General features: G+C 40.9%; 1 protein-coding gene across 1 annotated transcript in view; it reads left to right on the forward strand.

The window, feature by feature from the left end:
* The window catches only part of LOC126482033 (dynein axonemal heavy chain 6-like), a 1,073,010-nt gene that overhangs the window by 468,171 nt on the left and 583,304 nt on the right, over window positions 1–21,535 (forward strand). Inside the window, exon 93 of the mRNA XM_050106005.1 lies at window positions 9,739–9,994. Coding sequence (XP_049961962.1) covers window positions 9,739–9,994 — 256 coding nt within the window. The remainder of the gene's footprint in view (window positions 1–9,738; window positions 9,995–21,535) is intronic.

The raw sequence follows: 21,535 nt of genomic DNA on the forward strand, positions 1-21,535 counted from the left end.
ACGGGCTTTCTGGTTGCTCTCTTCTATAATGTCTATATGATCTAACGTCGTGAGGAACGACTCCAAGTCTTTATCGTTCCCGTAAATTAATTGATTCCGGATGTTAGTTGGTAATCTTGCCTTAAGTATGTTTATTATGTATGGCAAAGGCATAGGTCTGTCCCAATATCTAGTTTTGTTTATATATATTTCAAAATACTTCCTAAGGCTTCCTTTTGAAAAAGAGAAAGGCTCTGGGTAGAGCACCTCCTGCCTTAGGCGTTCCTGTACCCCTTCTGACCAGAATTTTGCTAAAAACGCTTTCTCAAAATTGTCATATGTCGAGCAAACAGAAGTCATGTCCGAGGCCCAGATCGCCCCCGAACCTTGTATATACCCAGTCACGATACTGATTTTCTGCCACTCTGACCAATTTCTGGGTAGCACTACTCTAAAACTTCTGATAAAAACAATCGGATGGACCCCCCTTTTGTCAGTGTTAAAAATCTGGAATTGCCAATGCTTTATCATTTTTTCTTCAGCATGGCAAAGGCTTTCGTAATCTCCATCAGATAAAACTTCACGCGAACAACTAGCTCGTGGCAATTTAATATTCGAGTTACTCACACAAGTCGGTATCGTGTGCGAATGTACAGTAACTGGCTCTACAGACGCTGCCAACTTCTGCTGCTGGCCGGTATTCATTTGTTCTGAGCCTTGTTGTGAAACGCGTATCGACTCTTCTATCGTTTGTTTCCAATGCTCGAAATCAGCACCTAACTGCTGTCGCACTTCCTCAAGTCCTTTCGCAAACAAATTCTCTTCCTGTTTGCCGCATAGACTCTGGAATGCTGCTTTAACATTTTGCTCAACGTTTCCACACATTAGCCTTTTGTTTTCTAATGTGATTTCGGATAATTTACCCGTTAATACATTAATTTGGTGGTCTATAACGTCCTGACGTTTGGTCAGATGTTCAACACTTTCCTTTAGGTTCGTCCGCGTACGTGCCAATTCAGGAAGTTGTGCAATTGCACATGACATGGCATCTTGCTTTTGTACTAATTGCGGAACCATTTCCACCTGTTCCCGTACGGTATCTATCTTAATAGCCACATACTCCTTCATTTCTACACGTACGCGTTGAGTAGATTCCTCACATTGAGCTTTAACCAATTCTATTTGTGCAGTTAATTTTCGTTCCGTCTCTTCGGCCTGATCTTGAAGTTCTTTTGTCTTCGCCTCTATCTGCTGCTCTAATTCGGAAAAACTGTCATGTAACTGCTGCTTAATCTCAGCTTTCAGATTTTCCTGCCCCTCAGTAACTGAGGCTAAGTTCGCATTCAAATCATTTTGCCCCTCGGTAACTGAGGCTAACTTCGCATTAATGTCGGTTTTCATATTATTCATGCTCTCGGTTATCATCTGCATCTGTCTCATGATAATTACTAATGGATCTAATCCATGTTGCATACTTGCTGTTACATCTCCAGCCGTGTCTACCGGGTGTTCTATTGCACTATCTGTAGCGATCGGTTCTACAACACTTCTTACTACATCACTATTATCCGTGCTCACAGCTGAAGGCTGTTGCGTGTTGCTCTGCTCTGCTTGACTCATCTTAAACATTGCCCTAGTTAAAACCATATAAATGTTCTACAGTCAATATGTATATATCTCCCTTCACACAAGAATACTTCTGTGGCTACTTTCTTATAGTACTTATACAGGTAAATGCAACTAGGGCAGATCAATCAAACTACGTCTGGCATGAACACAATTAGTAAATGTTCAAATCTACGTCTACTTCCTCAATACTAGCAAGCTTTAATAAAAAATTATAGATCTGGCCTTTTTTCTGCGCCCAGCGTGCTGCTTTTATTTGTAGATCCACTTAATTTGCCTGCGAGTATTTCTTCTTTTTTCCAAGTTAAGTGGTCTCGTCGTAGTTCACATGAAACAGAGAACAAAATTATTTTAACAACGTCCAAAAACGTGTCCTGTCACGGATTGGCCATTATAATGAATTCTACTCTGCTTTTGTAAATGATGAAAGTCTATGTGAATGCAGCTTGCCGCTAACTTGGTGTAATGTTTTGTCTGTACAGAAGTGTATCTGTCGCCTTTATCGCTCTTTCCCTCTCACACATAAATCGGTACAATAAAGTCAGGGCTTCGTGTTTTCTAGTTAGGCTGATCCGTGAAAAGACAGAGAAACAATTATGCTAATGGAGGATTTTCTCACTCTCTCTCTCTCTCTCTCTCTCTCTCTCTCTCTCTCTCTCTCTCTGTCCTTTATCTGTGTACAGTTTAAATATATTATTTACGTGAAATCAGCCTAGTAGAATCTCTGGTGGAGCCCTTCGTCTTAATATTCAGTGGCTGGCTTGCTAGAAAAGATCTTTACATTTGTTATTATTATTAAGCGCTGCATTCAGTTGGGAAGATCGATCGTTTGAACAATTCGTTCAGTTTACGACAGATCTAAAATTTCAGATGTGGACGAAGCCTTTTTGGACGATTTCAAAAAAACTCAGAGATTGCAGGCTCTCTTCGTCACAGCTGAAACTTCCCAATTAATTACAGGGCCCAGACAATCATCAATGGTTCAGACAGAGAACTCATTCGTCATTCACTCTAAAAAAAAAAATGGTCACAAACCTTATTTCTGAGGCAAATTGTATATTGAATCCATTTCCGTACATGTTCCGTTTTCTGTTGGTTCCAAGTCTCATGTAATTTTCTTTTACAGGTTTTTCTTTCTCTTTATCTATCACGCTAGTGGCACAAACTTTCCTAGCTCGCTTTAGCGCGAAGAAGAGTAAATAAATCTCCTTTAGCAATCCGACAATCTTCCAACCGATACTTCCGAAGCTGTTCCTCTCTCTCTCTATAATAACCATGGAGCATACATTTCTGTACCTCTGTTGTCCCAAAGAATAAACGTACTAGAAAAATACCTTGGCATCGACGAACTGTCGGCGCATATATTACTAGAAAATCTGATCAGATACTTTTCAAACGTAAATACATGTGGATGATTTGGTTGACCATTATTAATTATTGCGTGGTAGAGGGTAATTTTCCGTGGGGATTTTACACTATCCCTTCAACTGTTTCTTATTTTGAGGTAAAGGGCAGTTTCTGCTAGCATTGAGCTTCTTAAGGACTGGAAATATGCTTTGAGGTGATATTATGAGTCCAAATAATTTAGTCCTTTCATTACCAAAATGTGACATCATTAAGTTGGCTGACTCCATGTTCTGCAAACCTGTACATGACTTGAGCGAAGAGCCTTAAGTGTTCTGACCATGTGGAGGTAGCAGTCAATAAATCATCAACATATGCAGTGACCCTACTTAACAATTCACATCCTAAGACCCAGTCCAAAGCAGAAATAAACACACCTGCACTGACATTTACACCAAAAGAAAAAACACAGAACTCATAATAGATTCTGCCATCACGTACAAAGGCAGTATTCTTAAGGCTATCTTTATGTAGTCCAATTTGCCAGTATGAGGCTTAGAGAGCTATTATGGTGAGGTTATTAACATTATGTAATGTTAGAGGTTGTTCTTCCAGATTCTCAGGTCATGTTCTGCAAGGCACAGTAATCTTATTTATGTCTCGTGCATTGAGCATGAGGTGGACACTACCATCTGATTTACTAATGGCCAAAATGGGTCTACAGTATGGAGATAAGGATGGTTGTATTATTTCCAAATTTAAGATGCTATTGATCTCTTTCCTGGCAGCCTCCTTCTTGGCTCATAGAATGTAATAAGACAAAAAGCAGAAGGTTTTGTGTGGGTACCTGTATTTTGTATTTGTATCTTCTGATTATGCCAGGGCATCATTCAAAAGTATGAGCATAACATATTAAAAGCTCCTGCAGTTCCTTGTATATTTACAAATATGACAGCAGGATAGAAGAACTGAATTCAAAATCAGTAGTATGTTTTGGTTTGTTTCTCTGGTGTTTGACTTGACTGGATTTGCTGAATATTGTTTGTTGTTCACAACAAAGTGACACTTCCCCTTGTTGTTGTTGTTGTGGTCTTCAGTCCTGAGACTGGTTTGATGCAGCTCTCCATGCTACTCTATCCTGTGCAAGCTTCTTCATCTCCCAGTACCTACTGCAACCTACATCCTTCTGAATCTGCTTAGTATATTCATCTCTTGGTCTCCCCCTATGATTTTTACCCTCCACACTGCCCTCCAATACTAAATTGGTGATCCCTTGATGCCTCAGAACATGTCCTACCAACCGATCCCTTCTTCTGGTCAAGTTGTGCCACAAACTTCTCTTCTCCCCAATCCTATTCAATACTTCCTCATTAGTTATGTGATCTACCCATCTAATCTTCAACATTCTTCTGTAGCACCACATTTCAAAAGCTTCTATTCTCTTCTTGTCCAAATTATTTACCATCCATGTTTCACTTCCATACATGGCTACACTCCATACAAATACTTTCAGAAATGACTTCCTGACACTTAAATCTATACTCGATGTTAACAAATTTCTCTTCTTCAGAAACGCTTTTCTTGCCATTGCCAGTCTACATTTTATATCCTTTCTACTTCGACCATCATCAGTTATTTTGCTCCCCAAATAGCAAAACTCCGTTACTACTTTAAGTGTCTCATTTCCTAATCTAATTCCCTCAGCATCACCCGACTTAATTCGACTACATTCCATTATCCTTGTTTTGCTTTTGTTGATGTTCATCTTATATCCTCCCTTCAAGACACCATCCATTCCGTTCAACTGCTCTTCCAAGTCCTTTGCTCTCTCTGACAGAATTACAATGTCATCGGCGAACCTCAAGGTTTTTATTTCTTCTCCATGGATTTTAATACCTACTCCAAATTTTTCTTTTGTTTCCTTTACTGCTTGCTCAATATACAGATTGAATAACATCGGGGAGAGGTTACAACCCTGTCTTACTCCCTTCCCAACCACTGCTTCCCTTTCATGTCCCTCAACTCTTATAACTGCCATCTGGTTTCTGTACAAATTGTATATAGCCTTGCGCTCCCTGTATTTTACACCTGCCACCTTTAGAATTTGAAAGAGAGTATTCCAGTCAACATTGTCAAAAGCTTTCTCTAAGTCTACAAATGCTAGAAACGTAGGTTTGCCTTTCCTTAATCTTTCTTCTAAGATAAGTCGTAAGGTCAGTATTGCCTCACGTGTTCCAGTATTTCTACGGAATCCAAACTGATCTTCCCCGAGGTCGGCTTCTACTAGTTTTTCCATTCGTCTGTAAAGAATTCGTGTTAGTATTTTGCAGCTGTGGCTTATTAAGCTGATTGTTCGGTAATTTTCACATCTGTCAACACCTGCTTTCTTTGGGATTGGAATTATTAAATTCTTCTTGAAGTCTGAGGGTATTTCGCCTGTTTCATACGTTTTGCTCACCAGATGGTAGAGTTTTGTCAGGACTGGCTCTCCCAAGGCCGTCAGTAGTTCCAATGGAATGTTGTCTACTCCGGGGGCCTTATTTCGACTCAGGTCTTTCAGTGCTCTATCAAACTCTTCACGCAGTATCGTATCTCCCATTTCATCTTCATCTACATCCTCTTCCATTTCCATAATATTGTCCTCAAGTGCATCGCCCTTGTATAGACCCTCTATATACTCCTTCCACCTTTCTGCTTTCCCTTCTTTGCTTAGAACTGGGTTTCCATCTGAGCTCTTGATGTTCATACAAGTCGTTCTCTTATCTCCAAAGGTCTCTTTAATTTTCCTGTAGGCAGTATCTATCTTACCCCTAGTGAGATAAGCCTCTACATCCTTACATTTGTCCTCTAGCCATCCCTGCTTAGCCATTTTGCACTTCCTGTCGATCTCATTTTTGAGTCGTTTGTATTCTTTTTTGCCTGCTTCATTTACTGCATTTTTATATTTTCTCCTTTCATCAATTAAATTCAATATTGCTTCTGTTACCCAAGGATTTCTACTAGCCCTCGTCTTTTTACCTACTTGATCCTCTGCTGCCTTCACTACTTCATCCCTCAAAGCTACCCATTCTTCTTCTACTGTATTTCTTTCCCCCATTCCTGTCAATTGTTCCCTAATGCTCTCCCTGAAACTCTGTACAACCTCTGGTTCTTTCAGTTTATCCAGGTCCCATCTCCTTAAATCCCCACCTTTTTGCAGTTTCTTCAGTTTTAATCTACAGGTCGTAACCAATAGATTGTGGTCAGAGTCCACATCTGCCCCTGGAAATGTCTTACAATTTAAAACCTGGTTCCTTCCCCTTACCAATGTCAATTTGAGCTTGGTTCTTCCTGAAGGTGTCCATGCCGATCAGGCGGTTTACTATTAGCCTTTCACCCTGTGTGTAACCTACCACAAAGCGTATCTTGTGTGGGAAAATGTTCTAGATGCCTCTTATGAACATGACTGTGGCAAAAAAATGTCAGAAACTTCTCATGTCATAATAAGCTTTCATTCACGAGCAATGTAGAAAGGTGCACAGCTCTGTCTGCTGCTGATGTGGCATTGTTTCAATATATCAGATCATATCCCAAATACCTCTGCATGACAGGGACAGAAGTTGGCAGTGCCTGCTACATGATATAGTTGCAAACTATTTCACCTGACAGGTTAGGATTCAAGTGCAAATAGATGTTCAGATTATATATCCTGTCTGTTGACACCTGATAGCTTGGTGCTGAATGTTCCCTTTCCTTTTCAATGGTACTAATGATGTTAGTCCATGATTTTTCCTCCACTGCTTTGAACCGTTGATCCATTTCAGCTCTGAGTTCTGTGTTTTGTACCTTCATCCATTCCTTGATCACATCTACATAACATTTGTGTTCCTGGTCTATCTTCTGTGCCAGGATGCTACCTTGGTCTAGCACACCAGCATTGACTTTGTCCTTTATTTCCTTAATGTTTTTATCAGTCCTTTCTTGCTCATTTCTCATGAACTGAGTATTTCAACTTATGCTACCTAGATGCAGCGACAGGTCTTGCACCTGTCCAGGTAGACCTTTATACTCAGTTTGCAGCCCATCAGTGGTACCTACAAGTGTATTTATATTCTGGCACAACTGTGGCTTCTCCTGTTGCATTTTTGTCTGGGTCTCAGATACCTCCTTCACCTTTTCCACAAACTTTTCTTGTGTCTCACCTGCTGATGACACTTTTTGGCTTAAATTATTTATATCTTGTGATAAATCAGTGAGCAATTATGTTTTTAGGTCTTTCCACATACTTAACAAGTTTATCCAATAATTCATTTCAAATATCAGCTGCAAATCCTTTGCCAAGTCATTCAGCTGTGGTGTTATGCTGGATTTGAAAGCATCAAGAGTTTCATTCTTCTGTTCAAATAATTTCTTTTGTGTATCTGTCTGTTATTTTGAAACATCATTAAGTTTTCTGGCAGGTAAAGAATAATTTCATATATACATGCTGTGTGTGTTACATTTCCCAAGGGGAAAAAAATATTCCCTGGAGAAAATTATGACCCTGTCTAATTTACTGTCATCATTGTATCAATTTGAGTAATAATGTTACTTACATCTGTGTCCATATTAATTGAAAAATTAATTGGTCGTCATCACTGTGACCGAAATTTTCAGTTTCAATTTCATTTGTTGACATATCTATGTCAGCAACATCTTGTGGCTATCTGACAATGGACTGGCAACAATGTGCCAATTGTGCATACTCATTTTTTGATAATTTTAAAAAAAATGACAAAATAATTGAATTCTTTTGAAAATGAAATATTCTGTTTGCAATAGTGATGATACCACTATGAAACCTATTCAGTTGGTCCTCACTAACATGTTTCAAAATACATTGCCAGTAAAACTCAGTTGTATACAGACAGTTTCTCTCCCTAAAATTAATTTTCTTTCCAAGTGTCTTCGTATTTTGTGAGAATTCTGCAGTTTGGGAAGTGGGTTAGGGAAGGTACTATGATCACTATTGGTAGAGATACTACTAAATACAGTCATGCACTCAATGTATCATGAATTTTCCTACCTTTTTGTCGGCTTTTTCACGCCTTCCAGCATTAATTCTCCAATTGATTATATTTACTCTTTTGCACATTATGTAATTTCCATCTGTATTATGAAAGCATAGTAATCCCATTCATGAACCAGAGAAACACAACAATTAATTTAATGGAAAATGTACTAAATTATATAATTATTTTAAATTATTAAAAGCTGCCCTTGTATAGGTCACCAGATATAATGGTTGGGGAGAGAGAGAGTGTGAATTATTGAGAGGTGAAGTAATTATCATGTAGCTACATTAGAAATTATATGCCTAGAAGCACATACAGGTATGGACATGTGTGTGTTAAGAAATGTTTTGGAAGTTCTGCAACATTAATACATTGATAATTCCTTATAGTTTTGGTGTGCAGCTTGGTATTTACCTTGTCTCCCCAATGATGCACAACAATGCCAGTGTGGCTGTGATGACTATTCTCTTTTCATGTTGAGTTCATCTAAAAAAAAAAAAAAACATACATCTATAAACGCAAGTCCTCACTGCATTGGGAAGTGGAGAATAGGATAACTAAGTACAAGAACAAGAACTTGTGACTTCTGCATATTATAACTTTAAATTAACCCCCTACTGGGAAAGCACAATTACATACTTCTTTATTGTGCCACCTCGAAGGATAAGCAGACAACGAGATCGGTGAAGAAAAAAAAGTGCTATATAAAATAATTGATAGTTTTTTTTTTTTTTTTTTTTTTTCCCAATTTTCTCTCAGTATATATATAATCGTTCCTCCCTACGATAGCTTTGCCACACAGGGATGGCATGAATATTTATTTATATGTGTAGGCCATTTAAAGAACCTACACAAATACATAGACAGAGCTATCACGGTGAACCACATTCTCTTCTATGGCAAGTGGCAATTCATAAATGACCAGAGAGAGAATACCCATGCTTCTAATTGCCAGAGTCTTTTACTGAACAGACACATTCGTCTCTATAAATTGTGTGTGCTCATTACCTGTTCATCAAAGTTTTGATTAATATGATGTGAATATTAATGGGTGACGGATGGGCACACAGAATACTTCAGACCGTGCATACTTCCCATGAGACAGCGTTATTGATATTCTTGTACATTATCCCATAATGGGGTGAATTCTGGTTTGGTTCTTTTGAAAATAACAGAGCTTATTTCCTTCCCTGTCTTTGTCCAAACCAAGCTGGTGTGCCAGATCTCATGAACCCTTTGTCAATGGAACAAACCCTGGTCTACGTTCATTTTTACAACAAATTTCCAACTGAGAAAGCCCTACTATGCTTGAAAAAAGCAGTTTATGGAGAAGAAGTATTTTATTTATTTCATTTTAATATTTCTTGTGCAGGTTCAATAAATACAGTATGTCGAGCTAAATTATTATTTTATCTATTTATGCTAGTGTAATACGATTGCTTAAAAATTTAGTGCAAGTTTACATAATTTTTCTGTGCAACTCTGCAAATTATTGCGTTATTTATAGCTTATTATCCATATGAATACCCACTTAAGTAAAGTGTTATGTTCTTTTTGTCCTAATAATGTCAACTTCTAGAAACTCAAGCCACAATTGTTTCACTTGAAAAGGAAGATATGAGTTTGTGGTTATACTGGTCAGACTATTTACTGAAAGTTGGTTAACGACTATTCAGTTGTTGTCTGAGTTACATTAATTATAGTAATTGAATTTCCAATTTTTTTTTTGTATTTACACCCACTTATTTGTTGAAAGGTGTTGGGAAATCTGTCATTGCTAAAGAGGTTCTGAACAAATTGTTAGCACAAGGAGATCATATTACTGTGGCACTGAATTTTTCTGCCCAGACAAGCAGTGGCCGCACACAAGAAATATTTGAAGCTAAGTTGGAGCGAAGAAAAAAAACTGTGCTGGGCCCTCCACTTGGCAAAAAACTTGTTTTCTTTGTGGATGATGTCAACATGCCAAAGCTGGACACCTATGGTGCCCAGCCTCCAATTGAATTATTAAGGTAAATTTTATCCTAATAAATACTTTACAGCATGAATTTCATTAACATATTGTAACTGTTCTATTTAAAATGAGTTACATGTATTTTCTAAAGTTATATCTGAAACATTATGATTGAATCTTGTATCACTAATAGATGAACAACATTGAAAACATCTATAATAAACTCTTTATGTCCCTTTACCTCATCCATTTTTTTTTTTTTTCAAGAAATGCAGTTACAATTTCACAAATGTCATCTAGTGTCTTCCGAAACAACAGTGCAGGCACATTAATTTAATCATCCCCTACAGTGAATGAAGAACTGTCACAGATGAACTAACGTTTACCTCAAAGTATGGTCATAGAGAGACTTTTAAGATACCATTAAAGTTGCAAATTAAATAATCTCCAAGGTATAGAATCTTACAATAAGGCACCATGATGATTCTGTGATAGTTTTGATTTGAACAATGACAGTTGAAAAATGAGGCGTGCACTAACAGCAGTTCTATTGAATTCCATACAGATACAATCAGATATAAAATTAAGGTCACAATTAAAACATGGGAAGCTGGATGATTTCATGTTATGAGTATTGTCAGAAGTACATAGAACTGAAAACTTTGTGCCTGAAAGATGGTAAGATATGACAGACACTAAAGAACATTTGTTGCAGATATATATTAGAGGATTAATAAATAAAATCAGTTAACTTCTGGTCTGTTCAAATGAAATCTCTATCTCTTTCTGAGCCTTGTCTCGCAGCTACGCAGGGTCAGCCATGGTTAATCGGATGTGGATTGTTAAGTTTTTAAGGGGTAGATGGACGCCCTTCCTGTTGCCAACCGCCAACCTCCCCCCTCCCCCCCCCCCTTCCCTCCCCCCTCCCCCCTGAATGAATTAGTGTACCCCTGCTGTCTGCATCTAGTATAAGCTGCAAGTCATGTAACTGAGACAAAATGTGGGGACCAACCCAGTATTTACCGAGGAGGATGTGGAAAACCGCCTAAACACCACAGCCAGGCCGGCTGGCACACCAGCCCTTCATCATTAATCTGCCAGGTGGATTCAATCTGGGGCCAGCGCACCTACTCGAGTCCAGGAGCAGCACGTTAGTGCTCTCGGCTACCCTGGCGGGTATGTGTTCAAATGAAATATGATATGCTTATCACTTACATGTGCATACACTACTCTGCAAAAACAAAATAGACATGTAATATATTAACTACCTGGTGGAAATGATTGGAAGTGTGGGAGCATTTGCCATAGGTCTTCCAGTTATGCACAGAAAGCTGGACATCACATATCGTGAGGTCAGCATGAATCTAGCAAAAAATGGGGCTAGTCTCACAACATAAGGCAGCTGAAGGAATGACAGGAAAAGACATTATGTGTTGGTCAGCTAGTGGTTACAGTGCACTGTGGTGTTGTTCTTTATTACATCATGCCCCTGAGGCAATATTTGGGTGATTTCACATAGGGAAGAATTATAGGGAAACTGAAAGATGACAAAGTGTGCCAAGTACAGCCCATGAGTTTGGTATTGCGCACAGCACAGTTCCATATTGATGGGGAGCATTGTAAACCAAACGTACTGCTGTCAAAAGGAATGGAGGTGGTCAACCACAGTCAACTACAGCTGCAGATGAGCACTACATTATGCAGCAGGCAACAAGGGACCCAAGTCATACTCCTGGTGCAATTGCAATCACATTTAACAGGACTGCAAGGCACACAATCCCTGATTCAACAGTGGTATGACATCTACATGGGGGTGTATGTTGTAGTATTCCATTGACACTCACACATTGGTAACACTATTTGTGATGGTTCTGTGAGCATAGGAACTGGACCAACAAGGAGTGGGGTCATGTGCTCTTCTAAATTCAGAGCTGCAGAGTGTGTTCCCTGCCGCCGTTGGATAAGCAGCTGCAGCAGCAAATCGTATACTCCTAGCTCACTCATTTGTTACGTAGTTTAATTCTTAATTTCTTTACGTGTTTTTGGTACTTGCATTGTTTAATTCATAAATTTCGAGCGTATTATAGTATTTGAGAGTTGTAGCATCGCGTTTTAGTACCTGAATAGTGTAAATTCGCGTAGTCGTTTGTCTTCTGTTTTTGTTTTGAACGGCCAGTGTCGGTTGGTCACAGTCAGTGTGCTCCCTGCCGCCGTTGGATAAGCAGCTGCAGCAGCAAGTCATATACTATTAGCTCACTCATTTGTTACATAGTTTAATTCTTAATTTCTTTGCGTGTTTTTGGTACTTGCATTGTTTAATTCATAAATTTCTGGCGTATTATAGTATTTGAAAGTTGTAGCATCGCGTTTTAGTACCTGAATAGTGTAAATTCGCGTAGTCATTTGTCTCCTGTTTTTGTTTTGAACGGCCAGTGTCGGTTGGTCACAGTTAGTGTGCTCCCTGCCGCCGTTGGATAAGCAGCTGCAGCAGCAAGTCGTATACTCCTAGCTCACTCATTTGTTACATAGTTTAATTCTTAATTTCTTTGCGTGTTTTTGGTACTTGCATTGTTTAATTCATAAATTTCGGGCGTATTATAGTATTTGATAGTTGTAGCATCACGTTTTAGTACCTGAATAGTGTAAATTCACGTAGTCGTTTGTCTTCTGTTTTTGTTTTGAACAGCCAGTGTCGGTTGGTCACAGTCAGTGTGCTCCCTGCCGCCGTTGGATAAGCAGCTGCAGCAGCAAGTCGTATACTCCTAGCTCACTCATTTGTTACATAGTTTAATTCTTAATTTCTTTGCGTGTTTTTGGTACTTGCATTGTTTAATTCGTAAATTTCGGGCGTATTATAGTATTTGAGAGTTGTAGCATCGCGTTTTAGTACCTGAATAGTGTAAATTCGCGTAGTCTCCTTCCGCCGCCGAGCAGTGTCAGCAGTGCGCAAGTAGCAGCATTACTGCATTTACTAGGCAATCTTGTATTTTAATAACCGTTTAAATTTTGTCGATTTGTTTGCGCTCTCTGTAGATTAGTTCAGATGTTCTTTGCAAAACAGTTTTTAGCATGGATAGGGACTGCAACTGCTGTGTTCGGATGCAGGCTGAGTTTGCATCCCTTCGCTCCCAGCTTCAGGCAGTGTTGGCTTCGGTCACACAGCTTGAGGCTGTTGCCAATGGGCATCAATGTGGGGGTCCGGATGGGGGTTTGTCGGGGATGGCCAGCTTGTCCCACGCATCCCCCGATCGGACTACGACTGTGGTTGCCCGGGATACTGCCCGCATTGAGTCTGATCCCTCACCTGTGGTAGAGTGGGAGGTCGTCTCAAGGTGTGGCAGGGGGCGAAAGACATTCCGGAGGGCTGAACGGAAGGCCTCTCCAGTTTGTCTGACGAACCGGTTTCAGGCTCTGTCTCAGGCTGATACTGATCTTCGGCCTGACATGGCTGCTTGTCCTGTTCCAGAGGTTGCCCCTCAGTCTGCAAGATCCGGGCGGTCGCAGAGGGTGGGCTTACTGGTAGTTGGGAGCTCCAATGTCAGGCGCGTAATGGGGCCCCTTAGGGAAATGGCAGCAAGAGAGGGGAAGAAAACCAATGTGCACTCCGTGTGCATACCGGGGGGAGTCATTCCAGATGTGGAAAGGGTCCTTCCGGATGCAATGAAGGGTACAGGGTGCACCCATCTGCAGGTGGTTGCTCATGTCGGCACCAATGATGTGTGTCGCTATGGATCGGAGGAAATCCTCTCTGGCTTCCGGCGGCTATCTGATTTGGTGAAGACTGCCAGTCTCGCTAGTGGGATGAAAGCAGAGCTCACCATCTGCAGCATCGTCGACAGGACTGACTGCGGACCTTTGGTACAGAGCCGAGTGGAGGGTCTGAATCAGAGGCTGAGAAGGTTCTGCGACCGTGTGGGCTGCAGATTCCTCGACTTGCGCCATAGGGTGGTGGGGTTTCGGGTTCCGCTGGATAGGTCAGGAGTCCACTACACGCAACAAGCGGCTACACGGGTAGCAGGGGTTGTGTGGCGTGGGCTGGGCGGTTTTTAAGGTTAGATGGCCTTGGGCAAGTACAGAAAGGGCAACAGCCTCAACGGGTGCGGGGCAAAGTCAGGACATGCAGGGACCAAGCAGCAATCGGAATTGTAATTGTCAACTGTCGAAGCTGCGTTGGTAAAGTACCAGAACTTCAAGCGCTGATAGAAAGCACCGAAGCTGGAATCGTTATAGGTACAGAAAGCTGGCTTAAGCCAGAGATAAATTCTGCCGAAACTTTTACAAAGGTAGAGACGGTGTTAAGAAAGGATAGATTGCATGCAACCGGTGGTGGAGTGTTCGTCGCTGTTAGTAGTAGTTTATCCTGTAGTGAAGTAGAAGTGGATAGTTCCTGTGAATTATTATGGGTGGAGGTTACACTCAACAACCGAGCTAGGTTAATAGTTGGCTCCTTTTACCGACCTCCCGACTCAGCAGCATTAGTGGCAGAACAACTGAGAGAAAATTTGGAGTACATGTCACATAAATTTTCTCAGCATGTTATAGTCTTAGGTGGAGATTTCAATTTACCAGATATAGACTGGGACACTCAGATGTTTAGGACGGGTGGTAGGGACAGAGCATCGAGTGACATTATACTGAGTGCACTATCCGAAAATTACCTCGAGCAATTAAACAGAGAACCGACTCGTGGAGATAACATCTTGGACCTACTGATAACAAACAGACCCGAACTTTTCGACTCTTTAAGTGCAGAACAGGGAATCAGTGATCATAAGGCCGTTGCAGCATCCCTGAATATGGAAGTTAACAGGAATATAAAAAAAGGGAGGAAGGTTTATCTGTTTAGCAAGAGTAATAGAAGGCAGATTTCAGACTACCTAACAGATCAAAACGAAAATTTCTGTTCCGACACTGACAATGTTGAGTGTTTATGGAAAAAGTTCAAGGCAATCGTAAAATGCGTTTTAGACAGGTACGTGCCGAGTAAAACTGTGAGGGATGGGAAAAACCGACCGTGGTACAACAACAAAGTTAGGAAACTACTGCAAAAGCAAAGAGAGCTTCACTGCAAGTTTAAACGCAGCCAAAACCTCTCAGACAAACAGAAGCTAAACGATGTCAAAGTTAGCATAAGGAGGGCTATGCGTGAAGCGTTCGGTGAATTCGAAAGTAAAATTCTATGTACCGACTTGACAGAAAATCCTAGGAAGTTCTGGTCTTACGTTAAATCAGTAAGTGGCTCGAAACAGCATATCCAGACACTACGGGATGATGATGGCATTGAAACAGATGATGACACGCTTAAAACTGAAATACTAAACACCTTTTTCCAAAGCTGTTTCACAGAGGAAGACCGCACTGCAATTCCTACTCTAAATCCTCGCACAAACAAAAAAATGGCTGACATCAAAATAAGTGTCCAAGGAATAGAAAAGCAACTGGAATCACTCAATAGAGGAAAGTCTACTGGACCTGACGGGATACCAATTCGATTCTACACAGAGTACGCGAAAGAACTTGCCCCCCTTCTAACAGCCGTGTACCGCAAGTCTCTAGAGGAACGGAGGGTTCCAAATGATTGGAAAAGAGCACAAGTAGTCCCAGTCTTCAAGAAGGGTCGTCGAGCAGTTGCGCAAAACTATAGACCTATATCTCTGATGTCGATCTGTTGTAGAATTTTAGAACATGTTTTTTGCTCGAGTATCATGTCGTTTTTGGAAACCCAGAATCTACTATGTAGGAATCAACATGGATTCCAGAAACAGCGATCGTGTGAGACCCAACTCGCTTTATTTGTTCATGAGACCCAGAAAATATTAGATACAGGCTCCCAGGTAGATGCTATTTTTCTTGACTTCCGGAAGGCGTTCGATACAGTTCCGCACTGTCGCCTGATAAACAAAGTAAGAGCCTACGGAATATCAGACCAGCTGTGTGGCTGGATTGAAGAGTTTTTAGCAAGCAGAACACAGCATGTTGTTATCAATGGAGAGATGTCTACAGACGTTAAAGTAACCTTTGGCGTGCCACAGGGGAGTGTTATGGGACCATTGCTTTTCACAATATATACAAATGACCTAGTAGATAGTGTCGGAAGTTCCATGCGGCTTTTCGCGGATGATGCTGTAGTATACAGAGTAGTTGCAGCATTAGAAAATTGTAGCGAAATGCAGGAAGATCTGCAGCGGATAGGCACTTGGTGCAGGGAGTGGCAACTGTCCCTTAACATAGACAAATGTAATGTATTGCGAATACATAGAAAAAAGGATCCTTTATTGTATGATTATATGATAGCGGAACAAACACTGGTAGCAGTTACTTCTGTAAAATATCTGGGAGTATGCGTGCGGAATGATTTGAAGTGGAATGATCATATAAAATTAATTGTTGGTAAGGCGGGTACCAGGTTGAGATTCATTGGGAGAGTGCTTAGAAAATGTAGTCCATCAACAAAGGAGGTGGCTTACAAAACTCTCGTTTGACCTATACTTGAGTATTGCTCATCAGTGTGGGATCTATACCAGATCGGTTTGACGGAGGAGATAGAGAAGATCCAAAGAAGAGCGGCGCGTTTCGTCACAGGGTTATTTGGTAACCGTGATAGCGTTATGGAGATGTTTAATAAACTCAAGTGGCAGACTCTGCAAGAGAGGCGCTGTGCATCGCAGTGTAGATTGCTCGCCAGGTTTCGAGAGGGTGCGTTTCTGGATGAGGTATTGAATATATTGCTTCCCCCTACTTATACCTCCCGAGGAGATCACGAATGTAAAATTAGAGAGATTAGAGCGCGCACGGAGGCTTTCAGACAGTTGTTCTTCCTGCGAACCATACGCGACTGGAACAGGAAAGGGAGGTAATGACAGTGGCACGTAAAATGCCCTCCGTCACACACCTTTGGGTGGCTTGCGGAGTATAAATGTAGATGTAGAACTGGACCAACAAGGAGTGGGGTCATGTGCTCTTCTAAATTCAGAGCAGATTCAGTCTGAGTAGTGATTTTGGATGTACTCTCATATGTTGAGAGACAGAAACACAAAATTCACCCATGAACTATGTCAAACATGATCATTCTAGTGGTCCAGGTGTTGTGTTGTGGGGAAGCATAATATTGCATGGGTACACTGACCTCCAGATCTTTATACGTGGTACACTCACCAGTCAGTTATTCTGACACTGTGTTCCTTCCCCACATATGTGTTTCAGGTGTGCACACAGCCCTGATTTCATTTTTATGAGTAGCATTGTGCAACTGCACAGAACAGCATGAGTGGAGGAGCTCTTGGAACAAGAAGATATTCAGTAAATGTTCTACCCTTCCCATTTCCCCTACTTAGATCCCATTGAGCATGTGTGGAATGCATTGTGAAGAAGTATTGCAGAATGTCCATTCATATTTTTCCAAAAACCAGCCAGCAATTGTCAACCATGCTCTAGGAAGAATGGAACAGCCTATCACAAGAACTCCTTACAAACCTTGTGTTCAGTATGGGAGCACATCAGATGACATGAATTACCACCATGAGTCATAGTGACTTCAGTGTAATTTTTGTCTTTGAATAAAAATGTCATTTCTGTTTGTCTCATTACATATTTCTTTCAGCTACCTTCTGTACTGTTATGTAGCCATTCTTTCTATGTATGTTCCAAGTTTCATCAAGCTATGGCAGTGATACATCATGTGAAAGTTACTTTTGTCCTTAAGTTTAGCACACCACAGTATATTTGTCCACTAAAATAGGAATACTGAATATCAATGGATGTAATCTAACATTCTGTTACTGCAGGTCAGGTATAAAGAAAGAAGAAGCTGCCATTTTCATTAATAAACAACACAAACATAAAAACATTGACACTCTTAGCTTATAAGTGATTAGTATTTCAAAGAGTGTGCTGCGGAAGTAACACTTCATAAATATTGATTCTAATAGTCACAATATATAGGGCTCCAACTGATAATTATTAGTTACTAATAAACCAAGTTGATGCATTACTAAAATTTTTACCTTCAAAGTGGAATGAGATAATGTTAGGAAGAATATAAATTTAGGTTTTGAAAGACTATCAGTTCTTATTTATCACATTTGAAAGATTTGTAGACATACCAACATTGCAGAGTCATAGTGTAAATACTGTAGTTGATGGTCTCTTAGATCATAATACTCAACTGTTGATACTTAACATTAGTATGCATGACATAAATAAAAATAAATGGAAAATGCAAGGGTAATGAATGAAATGAGGATGGAAAAATTCAAGAAGTACTTGCAAAAAAGACTGAAAATGTTAACACTAAAACTTGGGTTTCATGAAAACTGTAGTGTATTGTTTAACACAGCCATAGATTTCTTTTAATCTATTTTCCTAAGAAATTAACCTGTGAAAGAATATTAAATGGTCTTAAACCCTGGGTTCCAAATGGAATCAGGGTATCATGCACAACTGGATAGAAACTTTACTTGTCAAAATGTAACCTAATCACATCAAAGTACATAGTAACACAATGTTTAACATTTGTAGAACTTAAAACAGTTATGACTGGTTTAGATGTGTGTGATCATGATCAGATATGTCTGTCTTCCTAAACTAGTGTAAACCACTAGTTTAAGTTGATTTGCATGTATTATACAGGGCATCCATAGTGTGTCTTTACAGCTTAAGAATTTAATACTTTTAAAGTTATAGTAGATATTAATAAATGGTTTTCAACATGTGATAAAATAACTCAAAAGGTGTTTGCTTCCGCATTCATATGCATCATTGTGTACATCCTTAGTAGCACAGGTAATGCCTAGTTTCCATTTCTCTGCACCTACGCTTCACCACCTCCACAGTGATACATTGAATGCATTGCAAACGCATACCTTGAAGTTCTGTAGCTGTAACCTCTTATGTAAGGTGTTGTGCACTGTTGTTTGTCTTATTTCCAGCTCTCTGGCTGCTACACACGCAATTTTGTGAGACTCATTGCAAATGTCTGCCATTTCTTGCCGCACAGGCATCTGAAATGTATGGACAACCCATCTCCTTTTTGTGGATAACACTACTGATTTCCATGAATGATGTATGCTAAGCCTGAGTTGTTGGTTGGTATGGTGGTTACCTTCCATACTGTGTTCAAAAGTTATGTTGCACTTGGGTACTGGATATTGTCTGTATGAGCCAGGCCACATGCTGAGCTTTCTCCTGTGGGGTTCACATTTATCAGGTTTGCAAGTTGAATTTTGTATCAAAATTGTGTCACCTGGAAGGTAAAAAGCTATGAGTTATCTTACCATATGCTGAAAACCATTTGTTAATATTTAGTTTAGTTTTAAAGTTATTAAAGTCTTAAATCATAAAGATAATTTGTGGATGCCATGTAATTTTATTAATTTTTACAAGTTTTGATGCCATTTATCTTGGCTACAAGTATATTTTATTTTGTATACTTGTTAAGGAAACTATCATTGGGAATATCAAAATGTAGGTATTTTCAAGAAAAATAAGCTATGTACAAATAATCTAGCAGCTTCTGCAGAAACACGATAATAACTATTTGAAACATAATGAAGCGTTAGACAGGAAAAACATATCAGAAATATGACAAAATTTTTTATTTAATGAACTGATCAAAGATTGCATCAAATTTGCAGATACTTTTAATACCTCTTATCTTGGAAAAGCAGACATTTTAGATCTGAACGCTACCTCAGTAAACAGTCTACTATTTCTAAGAAAACCATTCCAAAATAAGTCTGACAAAATTCAGCTACATTCTACACCTCTGATATTTTCAGTATTATAAACTCCCATAAAAATAAATGTTCAAAAGGTTACAGTTAGATCAGAAGTAAAATATAAAATGTTGTTGGACTGTGGGCCATTAAAACTGCAACACCAGGAAGAACAGCAGGTAATAAAATTTTACTTAGTGTATGTATTCAGTATACTTCCTGCTTGAATAGAATGAGATGCAGCATTCTAGCTTGCAAGACAGGAAAGTGAGACAGACCTGGATTGAATCCACATGACCGTGTCTGGTGAACTGGTCAACCGGATTGTGAGTTTTAGGCAGTTTCCCACTCTTGTTTAGGCAAATGCTGAAATAGTTGCCACTTTCTGACTCATAAAACATAATGCACAAATATTTCAAATACACTCCTGGAAATGGAAAAAAGAACACATTGACACCGGTGTGTCAGACCCACCATACTTGCTCCGGACACTGCGAGAGGGCTGTACAAGCAATGATCACACGCACGGCACAGCGGACACACCAGGAACCGCGGTGTTGGCCGTCGAATGGCGCTAGCTGCGCAGCATTTGTGCACCGCCGCCGTCAGTGTTAGCCAGTTTGCCGTGGCATACGGAGCTCCATCGCAGTCTTTAACACTGGTAGCATGCCACGACAGCATGGACGTGAACCGTATGTGCAGTTTACGGACTTTGAGCGAGGGCGTATAGTGGGCATGCGGGAGGCCGGGTGGACGTACCGCCGAATTGCTCAACACGTGGGGCGTGAGGTCTCCACAGTACATCGATGTTGTCGCCAGTGGTCGGCGGAAGGTGCACGTGCCCGTCGACCTGGGACCGGACCGCAGCGATGCACGGATGCACGGATGCACGCCAAGACCGTAGGATCCTACGCAGTGCCATAGGGGACCGCACCGCCACTTCCCAGCAAATTAGGGACACTGTTGCTCCTGGGGTATCGGCGAGGACCATTCGCAACCGTCTCCATGAAGCTGGGCTACGGTCCCGCACACCGTTAGGCCGTCTTCCGCTCACGCCCCAACATCGTGCAGCCCGCCTCCAGTGGTGTCGCGACAGGTGTGAATGGAGGGACGAATGGAGACGTGTCGTCTTCAGCGATGAGAGTCGCTTCTGCCTTGGTGCCAATGATGGTCGTATGCGTGTTTGGCGCCGTGCAGATGAGCGCCACAATCAGGACTGCATACGACCGAGGCACACAGGGCCAACACCCGGCATCATGGTGTGGGGAGCGATCTCCTACACTGGCCGTACACCACTGGTGATCGTCGATGGGACACTGAATAGTGCACGGTACATCCAAACCGTCATCGAACCCATCGTTCTACCATTCCCAGACCGGCAAGGGAACTTGCTGTTCCAACAGGACAATGCACGTCCGCATGTATCCCGTGCCACCCAACGTGCTCTAGAAAGTGTAAGTCAACTACCCTGGCCAGCAAGATCTCCGGATCTGTCCCCCATTGAGCATGTTTGGGACTGGATGAAGCGTCGTCTCACGCGGTCTGCACGTCCAGCACGAACGCTGGTCCACTGAGGCGCCAGGTGGAAATGGCATGGCAAGCCGTTCCACAGGACTACATCCAGCATCTCTACGATCGTCTCCATGGGAGAATAGCAGCCTGCATTGCTGCGAAAGGTGGATATACACTGTACTAGTGCCGACATTGTGCATGCTCTGTTGCCTGTGTCTATGTGCCTGTGGTTCTGTCAGTGTGATCATGTGATGTATCTGACCCCAGGAATGTGTCAATAAAGTTTCCCCTTCCTGGGACAATGAATTCACGGTGTTCTTATTTCAATTTCCAGGAGTGTATGATCACACACATATCAATGTTTACATAATTCA

This window comes from Schistocerca serialis, chromosome 5 (assembly GCF_023864345.2).
Source record: "Schistocerca serialis cubense isolate TAMUIC-IGC-003099 chromosome 5, iqSchSeri2.2, whole genome shotgun sequence".
Taxonomy (NCBI): Eukaryota; Metazoa; Arthropoda; class Insecta; order Orthoptera; family Acrididae; genus Schistocerca; species Schistocerca serialis.